The 15,529-nt window shown below is 38.6% G+C and overlaps 1 protein-coding gene across 1 annotated transcript in view; it reads right to left on the bottom strand.

The window, feature by feature from the left end:
• Positions 1-700: 700 nt before the first annotated feature.
• WNT2B (Wnt family member 2B) overlaps positions 701-15,529 on the bottom strand; it is a 45,897-nt gene continuing 31,068 nt past the window's right edge. The window contains exons 2-6 of the mRNA XM_063297428.1: positions 11,411-11,631; positions 6,778-7,055; positions 5,419-5,683; positions 4,137-5,064; positions 701-1,578 (exon numbers count right to left, since the gene is read on the bottom strand). Coding sequence (XP_063153498.1) covers positions 4,835-5,064; positions 5,419-5,683; positions 6,778-7,055; positions 11,411-11,631 — 994 coding nt within the window. The 3' untranslated portion in view covers positions 701-1,578; positions 4,137-4,834. The remainder of the gene's footprint in view (positions 1,579-4,136; positions 5,065-5,418; positions 5,684-6,777; positions 7,056-11,410; positions 11,632-15,529) is intronic.

Raw genomic sequence — 15,529 nt, forward strand, 5'->3', positions numbered from 1 at the left:
AATGTTGTTGTTAAATCATTACCAAAGAGAATTCTACTGCACTTTGTATGAATGTATGTAACACTATTACAGGATAACTGTATGATTACACTTCATCATATTAATCTAATAAATGGGGACAATAAATAGAAGAATTGGAAATGCAAGCATATAAATGTTGACATTGTGTGTCGATAGAGGGACTTCAAGACATGGGAATATTGGATGACAATTTGAAAAAAAAATGAAGCAAGGGATATCCCTAAACAAAAAGAATAAATCAATAGCTGTTAGTCCAGCAGTGGACAACAAAATGCTTAGGCTAAATCCATAAGCAGGATACAATGCAGTACCATCTTCTACTTACATTCCTCAACAAATAGTATCTAGAAGCATGTGACAGAGGTAGTATATAGTCAACCTGGGTTTCATGGCTAATTGCCATCAATGACCAATATATCCTGATTTTATTATATGCGGATTTTTAGGTAGAAACATGAGAAGGAAAAACAATCCCAATTCATGATTTGATTACTGTAATAGCAATAGAAACATGGTAAATTTTGTAAAATACCAAATTAATCAAACGGCATGTTCCTTAAATTGTCAAAAGTTACAAAAATACTAAGTCTAAGGGAGAACACAGAAGACAGAAAAATTAGTTTAGAATGTGATACATGTTTATTAGTTTTTGCAGTTTAAATATATAATGTTGACATAAATATTTTATTTGGAATTGCTTTTTGGTATAATAATGCTAACTCAAACTTATTCTGACTTAAAAAAAATTTGTAATGGCAATGGAAGTAGAGCCTACAGTGGTAATGGAAAGCATAATGTATATCCTTTTTCTGTTCATTTAATGGTGCAAAACTTACTGTAATGGTTAAGCTAACTACAGTCTCATAGCTTCAGCTTCTGCACTGTTGCTTAAGTAATAACACTGTCCAATCTTGCATGGTTGGTTGTAAGGATGGCTGAGATACATGAAATATTTTAGAATGTTCAAAAGAAGTACCTGTATATTATTATGCTTAAGTAGACCAAGCAAAGATAACTGGGACAGGTGAAGAACAGTTTTGAAATATCAACTATGGAATGCAGAAATGTATTACAGATTCCAATGAAAACATGATAAAAATAGGCCAAGGAATTTTAAAGGCACTATTACTCAGAATGAATATAAATGTGAGAAACCATTTGAATGTAAAAATGCAAGACTGATACTAAAACTCTCCTTTTTTCCTTTACCAAACTCCATCTTGTTCATATTGCCTGATGCAGTCTCATAATCAAAGCTTTCATAGATGAATAGCAAACTATGCCAATACAATGCTATACATGAATATGAGTTATGACCTTGCAAAGATGGGACATTTTCAAAGTTGAGCTGCTTGTTGCTATGGAAGCAAAGAATGATGTTCCCAGGTCTTCTGTTATTTTCTGCAACAGATAGTGGGAAACCTGTGTGTCGTTTAGTCTTAACATTTCTTAGACCTATTCCATTCTTGTGAACATTCCTTTTCAGGCACACAATAGTTTTGGCAGCCTTTCAGTAGACCATTTCATAAGAGATGATCTAATGATGATCCATTTTACCTAATTGTTAAAAAAAAAAAGAGATTTAAAAGGCGTGAGTGGAATATAGGAAGCCTGCTTTATATACAGTTGCCGTTTAATCATTCTCAGCTGGCAAGAGTTTATCAAATGATCCTGTTATTTTCAATTTGAGCAGTGAAAACTTACATTAGCAGCAGCAGCAGCATGAAAAGTACAAGGTTTGCCATTCCCCGAAAGGCTCATACTGTTTTATACCTTTACACCTCTTAAAGATACATATATAAAACATCTTCCAGAAGATGGGAAAGTTTCTTTTCAGATTAAAGTGTGGAGCCATAAATAAGCAAAGGATTCGAGTCTTTACTAGCTAGACCACCAGAGAAGTTAACAGTGTTGATAATTTTCATTAAGGTCAATCCACTGTTGATTTTAGATATTGTTTCCAGACAGAAGACAAAAGTTTCTCTAAATTCTGGATTGTTTTGGTTCCATAAGGCCATTATCTCCAATCCCCCTGCTTCTGAGAAAAAGGAGCCATTTGAAGACAGGGGATTAGCACATAGAAAACAGTCTTAGTCCTGGTCGGATGACAGACCCATCTAGCCCAGAACTCATCACAATAGGTAGCTGCTCTCCAGGGTTTCAGTTGCCTTTCCTAAACCTGCTTGGAAATGTTGTAGATTAAGGCTGGAGCCTTCTACAAACTGTTGAGTATTTTGCATCATCAAATGTTCCATACAGGTCATTAACACTGCATAAAATTGTATTACCTTAAGTAAGATATAATGCTGTATACATTTTAATTAGGAATAATTCCCACTGGAACTGGCTTCATAACAAAGGTGCACAGATTCATTTAGTTTGACTGTAACACTACTGTGTCCTGCCTGGGCAAATATGTAGCAAAACTTTTAACTCACTTTGATGTCCCTGTAAATGTTGAAGTAAGGAGATATGGCACTGCTGCTTCAAGGACCTTTCTAGAATATTTGCACATGCATGGGATTGGCACTGAAAGGAAGCATCTTTCTGAAAAGTTTGTACCATCCTAATAAAATTGAGATGGGAGTGCCGTAGGCTTTAGAATAATTAATTAGCAATGTGATGAACCTAAATGAATTTAGAAGTCATGGTAAGTTCCTGAGAAATTCTGTTACAGATTCAGAGTCAATACAGTACTATTCAGTTCTGAAATGATGTTTCAGGAAAGACTGACAGTGGGATTAGTTATCTCTGATAAATACTGTTATAGCCAAGGAGTTTAATAATTCCCCAAAGTATAATTTTTACCAATGCACACCCTCATCTACATGTTGGAAGAGTAGAAGAGTCTGGATAGCAACTCTTGTACCACCTGAATGATAGAAATCTATAGAACATAGGTCAGTAGCTAGACCCAATGGAGTCAAATCCTATAATAGATTAGCGGTCATTTATTTATTTATTTATTTGTTTATTTACAGGACTTATATGGCCACCTATCTCATACAATGACTCTAGGTGGCTCACAACAATCCATAAAACATAGTTAAAAGCAAAGATATCCTTCTCCCCAGATATCTTCGCAGCTTAACCCCCATCCTAGCCCAATGCTTGGGGGAAGAGCCAGGTCTTCACAGCCCTCCAAAAGGCTAAAAGGGAGGGATCCCTTGGATCTCAGGTGGGAGGCAGTTCCAAAGGCTGGGACAGCCACCGAGAAGGTGCACCTCTGAGGTCCCATCAGGTGACAATATTTAAGGGAGGGGACCTGGAACATGCCCACCCTATCTAACCTAGTAGGACAGGCAGATACTCTCAGGGAGAGGCAGTCCTGCAAGTAACCAGGCCCTGTGCCATGTAGGGCTTTAAAGGTGATAATCAGCACCTTGAACTGTACCCGGAAAGCAACTGGAAGCCAGTGCAGCTCACGCAGCAGTGGTGTTACTCGGTTGAACTGTGGGACATCCGAAACTGTTCATGCCACTGCATTCTGGACCAGCTGGATCAAAGATAGTCAGGTTATCTTTGGAGTTTTATGTGCTTTTGTGAGATGTCCAAAGTAATATGGAAATAATGTTAGAGATTGATTTTTCCTTGTTCCATTCCAAAGGATCTGGAAGCAGAAGGAAGCTGAGGGTATGAGAGTGGTTGTACATGGTAAGCTCTGTGGAGGCCCAAACATTGCTTTTCATGCTGTGGAAAAGGGTGGAATATCAATAGAGTGGCTGCAGAATGAGACTTGGCCAAGAGAAAAGAAAAAAAAGTGGGGGGGGGGGGAGACAGCAGCAAGGATTGTGTTGGGGGAAGGAATGACTGCTGTTATTTGTTGTTAACTTGGAGGTACAAGGATAATGATGTGATGTCCAATTTCTCAAGAATGTTGCTTTTGATTCAGTGATCAAAAAGCACAAAGTTTACAGAGATGAGACAATAATGAAGAACTAGACTTGTCCATCACTTACTTAATTAGTCATGAATGATCATGAATGCAGAAATTCACAAAATCCAAGAGCATCATTTTTGATACAGTTTTGTATGTTTTTTATCTGAAGTATTTAAAGCAACACATATAACGAACAAGTGATTTTATTTTAAACAAAAGTTATATTAGAACCTACCAGCATGTCCAGACACATACACATACTCTCAACTTTCTTTCATCTTTTTTATTCTGTCCTCTCTGTAGAATTGATTTTCTTTTTGAAAACAATTTGTAATTCCATGGTTCAATTTCAGTTGAAGAGGGAATATAATGAAAGTCCCTTTATACAAACTTGCTCTTTTTCAGCTGATGTCCATAGTGCAGGCATGGTGACCTCTGTTTGAAAGAAGATCTGAGTAAACCATTGTGCTTTCTTAGCATTTGGTTGCCACCTTTCTATAGGAAACAGTGTGCTTTCTTCCACGTTGGACAGAATAATTGTTGTTGTTTTCTCCTACTTTTGGGTGCATATGCTATTTATAATTTACTGCCCATACTGTTTTTAGAATGAGGCACCTAAATCACAGCCTGATTCTTAGTGTCCTGTGTTTATAGCAATTGCATTCTCCCATTTTTGGACAGTAATACCAAATACAGAAAACTGTATTTTCAGTGTCATTTGCTAATTCATTTTTTAAAAAGTAGGGGAATGAAATTCTGCTTGGTGAGCATAGGAGCCCACTAATACCCCTTGGGAAATACAGTCTTCTCTTTGTTTTTCAGAATGAGTTAAATAAATGCCATGCAGTTGAACTACAACTCCCAGAATTCCCAGGCCCACAGGTGGCACAGTGCCAGGTTTACTTTCCTTTTCTGGATCTGTCCAGCACTGTCTCAGGTTTGATCAATCCATTCTGCCCGCTTTGGTGCTTTACATGTGTGAATATCTACAGTGTCTTCACATTCCTTGCAGCGAACAGCACAACACCAATGGAATTTGCACTCGCATTTAGTGACTCGAGTTACTTGAGTGGTATCATAACCTCTGCCACAACACATGACCTCACATCCATCAGTCCCACGTGATACCTTGTTGCATACACGACCAGCAGTTCCTAGTGAACCTGTAAGAAGAGAAGAATATTTTTGTTTAATTTTGCAACTGGCTCTATGCCCTGTTAGAGAAAAAACTGGGAAATACATAATTGATGTCACTCTTTGTAATGGATTTCCCTCTATAGAGTTTATAAGTGCAAATTCTAGAAATTCACTTAGAATTAGTAGTAATACAATGTCAGTGTCCAAGTTTCCCTTTCCCAAACTGGATACTCTCTAGATGTGCGAATCTCAACTCCAAGCATTCCCCAACCATCATGGTCATTGTTGAAAATTTGGAGAGTTGAAGTCTGTCCTTCTGGAGGATAGGCACTAAAATTGGGGAAGGCCAATGTAAACAAAATTTTAAAATATTGTTTTACCTGCAGACTTATCCATTACACAATAGTCAGGAGAGTTCTCAAAATACACAAGGTCGGTTTTTGTGGGTTTCCGGAAGTTCTTATTGGCCACAGTAAATCCAGAGCCATCTTGGTTCATAGTCACTTGGATGGCACCATTGTATTTTTTCCGGAGATAATCTCCAGTTTTGCGGAAGTCTGCCATTGCCAACCAGCAAGTCCTTAAGGTGCAGGAACCACTGACACCATGACATTTGCATTCTAGTTTCAGGAAACGCTTCACAGCCTGAAATAAAAGGTTTGGTATCAGATCTAAGATGGAACAGACAAAAACTGCTTTAATAAACTCAGGGTGGCTGCTTCTGTTTCTGAGAGATACTACTTTGTTTCTTAGGTTGGGTATTTCCACTTAGAAGATTTTGCTCGTTACAATAATGACTTTCCAGACCTATGAGCAATACTTACAGCTGTTCTTTTGTGATACATCTCTAGCCAGTCATTTAGAGCTGAGAATCATTCTAACTGAAAGGTAACCAAGATGCCCTTCGGTGACCTCACAAAAATGCTTCTGCTGGAAGGTGTATTGATCAGTACTTGAATGAAAGGAGATTCTCTATAATAATGCCAGGATGGAATAAGTATCTTATATTGGCTTTTTTGAAGTACCTGCTCTGTAGCTAAAAACTGCCAATCTGATTTGTGTGTGTGTGTGTGTGTGTGTGAAAGAGAGAGAGATCTGGTACAGTACTACACAATAGAAATTTAGAGAACCGAAGTATTGCCTCAAGCTGACTCTTCCTCTTTCCATGTTTTGTTTATACTCTGTTTAGACACTGATAGCACCAGACCTTTTAATCAAAGTGAACTGAAAGTTCTTCAGATGTGGCTAAGAATCTGAAGATGGTCTACCATATTAGTAACAAATCCCTAGGCCTTTGTGAAAATGGAGATGCTGGTATTTCTTGTTACCTGAAGACTTCTTCGTGGTTGATTATAAAATGCTAAGGAACCTAAATAGGAATGGTTGTATTTTCTGTTCTCTAGTCCCTAAGACCCAGTTGGGGAATTTGTTCCTCCCTCAGAGTACTCCCATATTATACTAGTGGGCTTTAACAGTAAAACTACTTTTTTGGTCCTTCTTTTGTGCCATTTTCACCTTTCCCACAAATTTCACTGTACTGATTATTCATTTCAAATAACAAACCCATTGAAAGAAAAAAGTTCAGCCCAGTCCATCTGCTAGTGATGCTGACATGCCACCAGTCAACCCTTCTGTGGCCTTTAGATGTCTTTAGATGCCTTTATTTATTTATTTTTACAGATTGCACCCTGTGCTACAAAACAGCTGCCTGCCTCCATCCTAAGGCTGGCGTTACTAACCGTTCTGCCACAGCGGTTGTTATGCAGATTCATGAGAGCGCGGGCGTCCTTCACTGTTTTCTCTTTGGCATCCACAAAGTCCTTTGCAAACTTTATGCCATAGTTGATGTTGTCACTGCAGCCCCCCCAGTCAAACTCCCCTCTCTCATCCTTTGAGCGCCCCCGCTTATGGGGATCACAGTTGCAGGCTTTCAGCTCGCCTTGGCTGCAGGCCCGGGTGATGGCATATACAACTCCAGCTGAGGAGATTGCATAGACGAAGGCTGCTTCTCTACTACCTGCCATGTGGGTAAAAGAAATAAAAATGGAGTGAGTCAAGAAACAGCTGGGTGGTTTAGAAAAGAGCACATACATGTGTTTTGTTTGGGCGCCTTATGGTATTTTTAATCTGCCTAATACTGGGTGGATTAGAAATCAAAGGAACTATGCACACATGATGTATTACCAGATGGGTTAAGAGAATAACGGATGATTGAATCAGTCCTTTGGAAGACATGCCTACCTCAACAATAGAACCCATATTTGAAAAGTAAAGCCTTCCCCATTCAGTTCCTAACAGCTCCAAGTAAAGGCTCTTAGCTAGCAAGGATTGAAAAAGTTAAGCTATTAACTGCAGAAGGACATTTTTAGGTGATCTGAGAACATGACATAACAGTTACACTACTCATGCCCATTTCACCAGTTAAAGCATAATTGAAATAATGTATGTTATTGTCAATGAACCATCAATTCATATTCTAGTAGTAGCTAAAATAAGGCATGCCAAGCAAATATTCTAAAATATTTTCTGGATCTAAACAGGGATTAGAACTGGATAAAGTCAGAGAGGATAAAAGCCAAGTTATTTTAAAAGCCACAAAAAGGATGCCACAAAAATGAAACTTCTTAACTATGTACCACCTTATAAAAGAAGCTTAACATTCAAGGATGTGAGTCCTAATCAGAAAAAAGGTTCTGGCCAAACAATTTAAGATTTCATTTTTATTTTTTATGCATTGGAATCGGTAATTTAGCTGGGAAATTCTGGGAGTGGAAATCCATATATCTTCAAGCTGCCAGATTTGAGAAACACTGGCTTACAGAATATTCCCTGAATTTTGTCACCTGTAGACTATAACTAAAGCAAGACTCCATGACTCAGCAGCACAAGCAGCAGAGAAAAAATCATTAATATATATCTTTTTAAAGATTTATCATTTATTAAAATATTTCTATACTGCTTTTCATTATAGAAGATCTAGAAGTGGTTTACAATAATTCCAAAAGAAATTTCAGACTTAAACAAAGTAAAACTGAATTAAGAACAGGATGAAAAGAAACCTTAAAATAAAAACTTCAGTGGGAATTATGGCTGGAGAAGGACTACATTAAATGGTAGGCTTTTAAAAGATACATAAAACATGTCAGCACTGAAGGGGAGGTCACAACACCAGATGGTCATCACCATGGAAAAGCTCATTTTGGCACCGCTGCCAAGATCCTAATTGCCTAGGAGGCTGACATACTTGGAGAATTTTTAAGGTTCCAGTGTTGTGTAGAGCTTGATGTACTACACCTTTTATGTGGCTCAATAGCAGACTGGCAGCCAGTGTAGATCTTTTAGCACAGGTATAATATTGCCACCATTGCAACCCTATGCTGGAACCCAGCTTCTGTATTCGGTATAACTGTAGCTTCCAGATAACTCCCCAAAGCAGGCCCATTGCAATATTAGATTACTAACTTAATACTAATCATGACAAATTATCTCTGTCCAGAAATGGTGCAGCTGATGTGTAGCCTAAGCTTGAAGGGGGTTCTCCAGTAGCACCCCTAAAGTGTGAACCTCCAGTCATAGCAGAGAATTTCCTCATTTCTGGATTTAGAAAGCACTCTCCCTCCTCCATCTTCTCAGGATGCAAATTCAGCAAGTTTTCATGCAGCCCCCCCCCCCCCCCCAAGTGTGTTCAAGCATCAATTTAGGCTGTGGTCTAGGTTGTCTTGATCTGGAAATATATAGCTTGGTGTTATCAACATGTGAGTGGCATCTTGCTTCAGATCCCCTAATGACCACACCCAGCTGTGTCTCAGTACCAAGCTTGTTAGAAAGCTGTTCTATAGTTTTCCAGTATTATTCTCTCAAAAAATGCCCTGCAGATAGGAGCAGAAGCTGTTTCAAAGCTACCACGGTTGATGGTATTAAAAGCTGCTGAAAGACCAGCTAAGAGTAAGAGAGTGGCACTCCCTTTCCATCAGGACAGTCAAGTTGATTCCGTCCTAAAACTGGACCAGAACTCAGACCGGAAGAGATCTAGATAATCACTATTCCCCAAAAATACTTATAGTTGAATCAGCAGCTGCTTCTTAATCACCTTGTCTCAAAAGGGGTACTTTTCAGTTGTGCAAGTATGACATAGACAACAATAAGAAAAAGAGTTCAGGTTAAAGCTAGAAATAAGCTGAGCAGTTGTAGATCCCACAACAAACCAATATCCAAAACAAATGCAATCAGAGGTGAGGAGACCACTGTTTCTAGATTTCCTTTCTATTAAACAATCTTTTCACGGTGTGAACGCATCATCACCCCACATTATTCTGAACATGCAAATGATGGTCTTTCTAAGGTAATTCTAAAATAGGTTATTTTCCATAGAAGAGTTAAGTATAAAAAAACATATGTGCGCACTTTTTCAGGCATGAAGGCTGTGAAAGTGGGGATAACCCATAATACTTTAATTCTTTACATTTTGAAATGAAATATCTTTTTCTGCCCATGACATGCTTTAAAACAAAAATAGAAAAACTATATTAATACTGAGGACAGACCTAAAAACCTCTAACACAGGGAGGTCAGCTCTGTGGCATGGGCTTTTTGCAGTAGGTTGGGTGACTACAAAGTTTGCCTTCAACAGTTGACTTTTTTGCCTGTGAAGGTGGGGCAGTGCAGCAAGACTTCCTATCTCCACTTCTCTTCTTGTTCTAACCAGTATTTTGTCTTTCTTTTCTGGTTTCAATTCATTTTTTAAGCCAATTAGACTTTTAGCTGTCATTATTGTTTGGTTTGTTTTAAGAGCAGCCATGATACATCTCTTTTGCTGGGCTTTTAAACTTACTGTAATGTTTGCCTTTGTTTTTAATTTTTGTTTCGTATTCGGTATTTTAATTACTGTCAGTTATCTTGAGAGCTCAGCTGAGTAGAAAGGCAGGCTGAATAAAGCCTACTTGATGGATTGGAGCAAATATGCCTATGCTACTTTTTTCCAAATCTGATGAGTTCCAGGTATCTTGGGATCAGAATTCAGAAGGGAGCTTGTCCAATTATTATCACTGTGTTGGTCTCAAATATTAAAACTTAGGTTCTTGCAATCATATAATCAAATCTACTGAATAAAGAACAGACTTTATTTGAATCTTGGAGAACCTCAGTACTTCTCCAAGCTGATGTTTAACATTTTCAAGAGTATTTTGCAACCTATAAACTCTGTAAACATGTAAGCAAACCGGTGATAAACCTTGCTGCCAATCTCATCTTTTAAGCAGCTAGAAAAGCCATTTCCTCAAAGAAGTTGTGCCATTTCCTGATAAAAGAAGGTTGTAATCCTACATGGAAGTAAATCTCACTGAACATAATAGGACATCTGAGTAAACAGGGATAATTCTTCATTGCAAAAACATTTCCACCACACTGCAAGCCTTTCCTTAAAGCTAGGAAAACCCCCACATGATAAAAATAATCAGATCCAGTGAATTTATTTTCAGTTTGAACCTGCATATGCCAACTGTGCCTTAAAAAGTGTAACAAGTCAGTATCTTAATCTATAATTACTGCTCTTCTTTAACTAGAAGCAACTCTTAGTTAAGTCTTGTAGTTTGCTGATTTTAAATAACGTTTGTCTATTCAAACATGGCTAAAAAGTTGGAAACAGTAATCAGTTATTCACAAGCTGTTCTATAGTAGCTCTGATTGGGTATGTGAGCTATAGTCTAGATTGTTACAGTCCTCCTGCATACTATTGAAAAGAGTTTATGAGCTGATTTAAGCTGCTGTGATATGGTTGCCACTGATTCATCACTGTATTCCTGCAGTCAGGCAGAACTGGCTGTTCTTTCACAACTCTGATCACTTTCTTTGCTACAAAAGTGTGGCTGTACATGATCAGGCTTTTCTCTCTAATGATCACCAGCTTTAAGGGCTTTCTAAAAGGGTTAGAATTCACAGAGTACAAATTTCTCAATAGATATATCCTAATGAAACCTACATGTTCTGTAGATGTATGGTTTAACAGATGTTGGAAGAAGAAAGTAGAGAAGGGTAGTTCCCATCATGATCTGTTTGTGAGCTTATCCAAGGCATCTGGATGACCATTGATGGAAAAGGATTCTGAGAATGACTCAGTAAAGCAATCTTATTGTCAGTGGAAGAAGACAGAAGAAGAAGCAGTGACCAGTTTTGGCTGTTGTACTACAATACTTGTTATGGGATTTTTGTGGCCAAGAACAAAATGAAAGCAATGCAGCATCCCCACATTTTTATCTCAGATGTAAAATCAAAGCAATGTTGAAGAAAGAGAAAGAAAGGAGAGAGAGAGAGAGAGAGGGTGGGGGTGGAGGGTTCATGTTGCATTATTATCCCTGAGCTGATCAAGTGACTTACTTCGGAGCATGACTCTGCCAAAGACTGTGTGGTCTCTGTCCAAAGTGCTGCAGTTCCAACGGTGGTGACGGAATTGGTGCTGGCATTCCCGAATCCATTCCTTAGCTCCCTCCCCTATGGACTGCATGATATCTGGATAACTCTGGCACAACTGCCGCTGTTTATTGACTAGTCCTGGGATGTTATCACAAATCACTCTTGTGCCTAGGGCCCCAATGTACCTGTAGGAATAGAAAGAATGTCTGTGAAATCAGCAGAACTCAGTTAATATTTCATTCAACATCTAATGGCTATTAATGAATGAAATGAATAAGGTAGCCGAAAAACTACAGACTTATTTAAGGCTTTTGGTTTCCTTTCTCAGTCTGGCGCAAACTGTTTTGCAGTTTCCTGTTCATACACGTTTGTCTAATTCTTTGTATCCCACTTTTTACAATGCATAAATATAAATTCAAATATGCCAGCAATGAACAGTTGTATTCAGAGAAGTAGGAGACAAGTTTATCTAGTTAACAAGACAATAATCAACAATAAAATGCTTTGCAATGGCAATACAGAACACTTTAAAAAAGGAAATATTTTGAAATCCATATATAGGCAGTACTTTTTAAAAGTTTGTTAACAAGTTTATGAAAGATCATGTCAGTCTTTAATTCCGCATGATATTCCCATTGTCAAGCTGTTAAAGTGCAATTTGGATAGCACTATCCTAAAGTGGGTCCACAAATGGCTGGCTAACTGCACTCAGAAAGCCAGCATTCATGGCTCTACATCAGGTTGCAGAGCATTAACGAGTGGGTTTCTGCAGGGATTTTTCTTGGGGCCAGGATTATTCAACAGTTTTATCAGTGACCTGGAGATGGAATTGGTGGGCTGCTTCTCAAACTTACAAGTGATACAAAATTAGGAGGCCTAAACAACACACAGGAAAGCAAAAAAAAGATTGCAGTCTAATCTGGACAGGTTGGAAGAGTGGGTTGAGAGCAACAAAATGTCCTTTAACAGGGAGAAATACAAGTATTAAATTCAGGCCGAAAAAAATGTAGGACACTTATACAAGATGGGGGAATTCATGGCCTGGAAACACTACAACTGAGAAAGACTTGGGTGTGGTCACAGGCAACAAACTAAAGTAAGTCAGGCGTGTGAGAATCTGGTGGAAGGACTAATACAATTCTGAGCTGCATTAGAAGAAGCATTGTGTCAAAGACACATGGAGTTGTTATTACTCTTCCTCAGCACAGATAAGACCCTTGAGTTCTATATACAGTTATGAGCAGCACATTTCCAGAAGAATACTAAGAGGTTAGAGGGCTCAAAGGAGGGCAGCAAAGATGAGAGATGGACTTGAGGACATGCTCTATGAGGATAGGCTGAAGGAACCTGGGATGGTCAACCTGGAAAAGAGAAGACAAGGGGAGATATGATAGCCATGTTTAGGTATATAAAGGAAAGCTACAGGAAATATGGTCAAGAACTATTTTCCATGGCCAGGGAAACTAGGACAAGAAATAACTTTCTGGTATATGTTGCAGCTAGATAGATTTCATTTAAAGGAGATTAAATAAGGAAAAAATTCCTGACAGTAAGTTGTATGCAACATTGGAAAAGTCTACTTATGGTAGTTGTGGTTCTCCATCTCTGGAGGTTTTTAAGAAGAGGTTGGACAGTCACCTCTCATGGATAGTTTAATTGGTTTGCTGCACATTGCAGCAGGTTGGACCAGATGATCCTTGTGGTTCCTTCAACTCTACAATTCTATGATTAAAATTGAGGAAACAAAGCTGAAGGAGAGGGGGGAAATGTGACAGGTGTTTAAGGAATGTCCTCACCAGTTTATAGTCTTACATTTTGAAATAATTTTGTGGCAATGCCAACTGGGCACTTTCAGATACAGCCACGGTATTAGGTTGCACCAAGAACTCTTATAAAGTATAATGACAAGGAAAAACATGCAAATAATTGTTGATCTCCTTTTTTAGTGAAATACTTAGAAACCTTGGTATTTGAAAAGGAAAAGAGATAAATTATCTTAGACCAATCTCCTCTGCATAGAGAATGCATGGATTTTGCCTTTAACGATTGATAGTCCTTTGGGTTCAAAGAAGACACACTGTTGTGCAGTTCATCTGTGGACACAGAGGTGGGCTGCAGGGTTCAATGAATTAGGTTTGAGATGATTTGCAGATGAATTGTATATGAAGATGAATTGCACAACAGAAACCTGTGTGTGATGGAGCTTTAAGTAGAACAGCTATTGCATAGGGACAGTCGCATGCTCTTGGCATAAGAGACCTTAATCCAGTGGCATGGAGAACTGTTATGGCTGGAGATCTCTGCTGCAGTTGATGACCAGGACGTCTAAGTGTCTTGTCGTGGCTCCACAACACCTGCTGGACCTGCCTTCTTGACTGCTGGACTGTTGATCAGTCTCCTCTGATCAATCTGCCAGGGCCAGACTTCACATGCTGGGATAGACAAATCCTCTATCTCACCAAGAGTCAAAGACCCATCAGTTACCCCCACTTGGTTTGGCCTGTCTGCTGAGATGGTTAACCAGGGAGTGACCACTGTGCATGTTACAGTTACTTGGAGCCACAAGTGAGAGCTGAGTGCCCGGTGGGGATCAAAGGTGGACAAGTAGTCCGAAAAAGGGCATGGCAGGCCCCTCTGCCAGAGGTGCTACTATACCTACGTTATCAGGATAGACTGTCTATGGTAAATTAATACTGTAAAATCCAACTCTGATATTCTGGATTTTTTTAAGAACAATATTTGATTTTTAGTGCATATTCAATTCAAGAGCATTCTACTATCAACCTTGGCTTCAGCCCTCACTCTTTCTAGCTGATGTTGTAGCAAGTAGAACAGGCAAATGCTTTCATATGTTAAGATTCTGAATGTTTCTTCCAACAGGAACTGAAACTTCGTGGGAGTCAAGATGTGGCTCTGACTTGGATTTGAGTTGCTAACATGTTGATCTTATACTGAAATCCAGACACATATGAAATGGTTAAAGAACAGGACACTGCTAAACTATTGATGTACTGCTTAGACACAAAATTATCCCAGGTCAGCATCCCAGGTCAAAACAGCATGCATCTTTTTGATAAATTAGTGTTGCTGGGAACCAAACAAGTTGAAGAACAACATTTCCCAACAGTATTAAAAAGCAAAGTATCAAGGTGCAGCTGGAATATAACAGTAAGTTTTAAAAGGTGCCATTTTTTGTGTGTGTTTAAGATTCTGCAAGTTCATTGTTGGTGCCAGCTTAAGAAATTCCAAAGCTGTGAGCCAGCCATACCAGAACTAGATTTTCAAAAACCCTTATGTATATAATAGGTTGCTTCACTTTGAGTCTGCAGGCCACAGTGCTGAAAACCTGGCTTTTATTCTGAAGAAAGATAAGACTAAATATTCTTATATGTGTCAGAAATGAGACTACCAAATAAAATAGCATAAAACTCACAGTGTATTATCATATTGCTGCATAATTTTGTCTACACATGAAGAGAGCTTGCTCATGACTAGTTACTTACGCAGCCCATTGCTTCATGGCATTGCATGGAGATTGCCTCGGTCTTTCTTGCAAACAGCTCTGAAAGTTATTCTATATTCCAATCAGGATTTGAGACTGAAGAGTTTCTTGCCACTTTGTCAGATGGGTATTTCATTCAGGGACTGCCACCTTACCGGTAGTTCTTAAGGAACTGTACACATTGTACCTCATGTACAGCACATTCTTATGGAAAGTTATTTGGCACTAATAACTTGAGTTCTATAGGACTTATTCCCAAGATATTGCACATATGATTCCTACTTTAGATGAATAAATCTTCATTGTCTTGTTTGTTGTTGATATTCTCTGGACTTCCACACAAGACACGTGAATATCTCCCACTGAGGGTTTAAAAATAATAGAGGCAGTTGTCTCAAGTATGGAATTTTCCACATCAATCAAACAACTTTTTTTTCACAGCAGGCAGAAAGTAATATTATTATAATTATTTATTTTTCATGTGTGAGGCTATCATGCTATGCATCTCTGCAGTTGTATTTCTGGCTGAAAAAATGAAAATCTTGGGTAGAGTTCAAATGTTTTGAGTTCCTAGACTGGAA

Source organism: Candoia aspera, chromosome 3 (genome assembly GCF_035149785.1).
Source record: "Candoia aspera isolate rCanAsp1 chromosome 3, rCanAsp1.hap2, whole genome shotgun sequence".
Lineage (NCBI taxonomy): Eukaryota > Metazoa > Chordata > Lepidosauria > Squamata > Boidae > Candoia > Candoia aspera.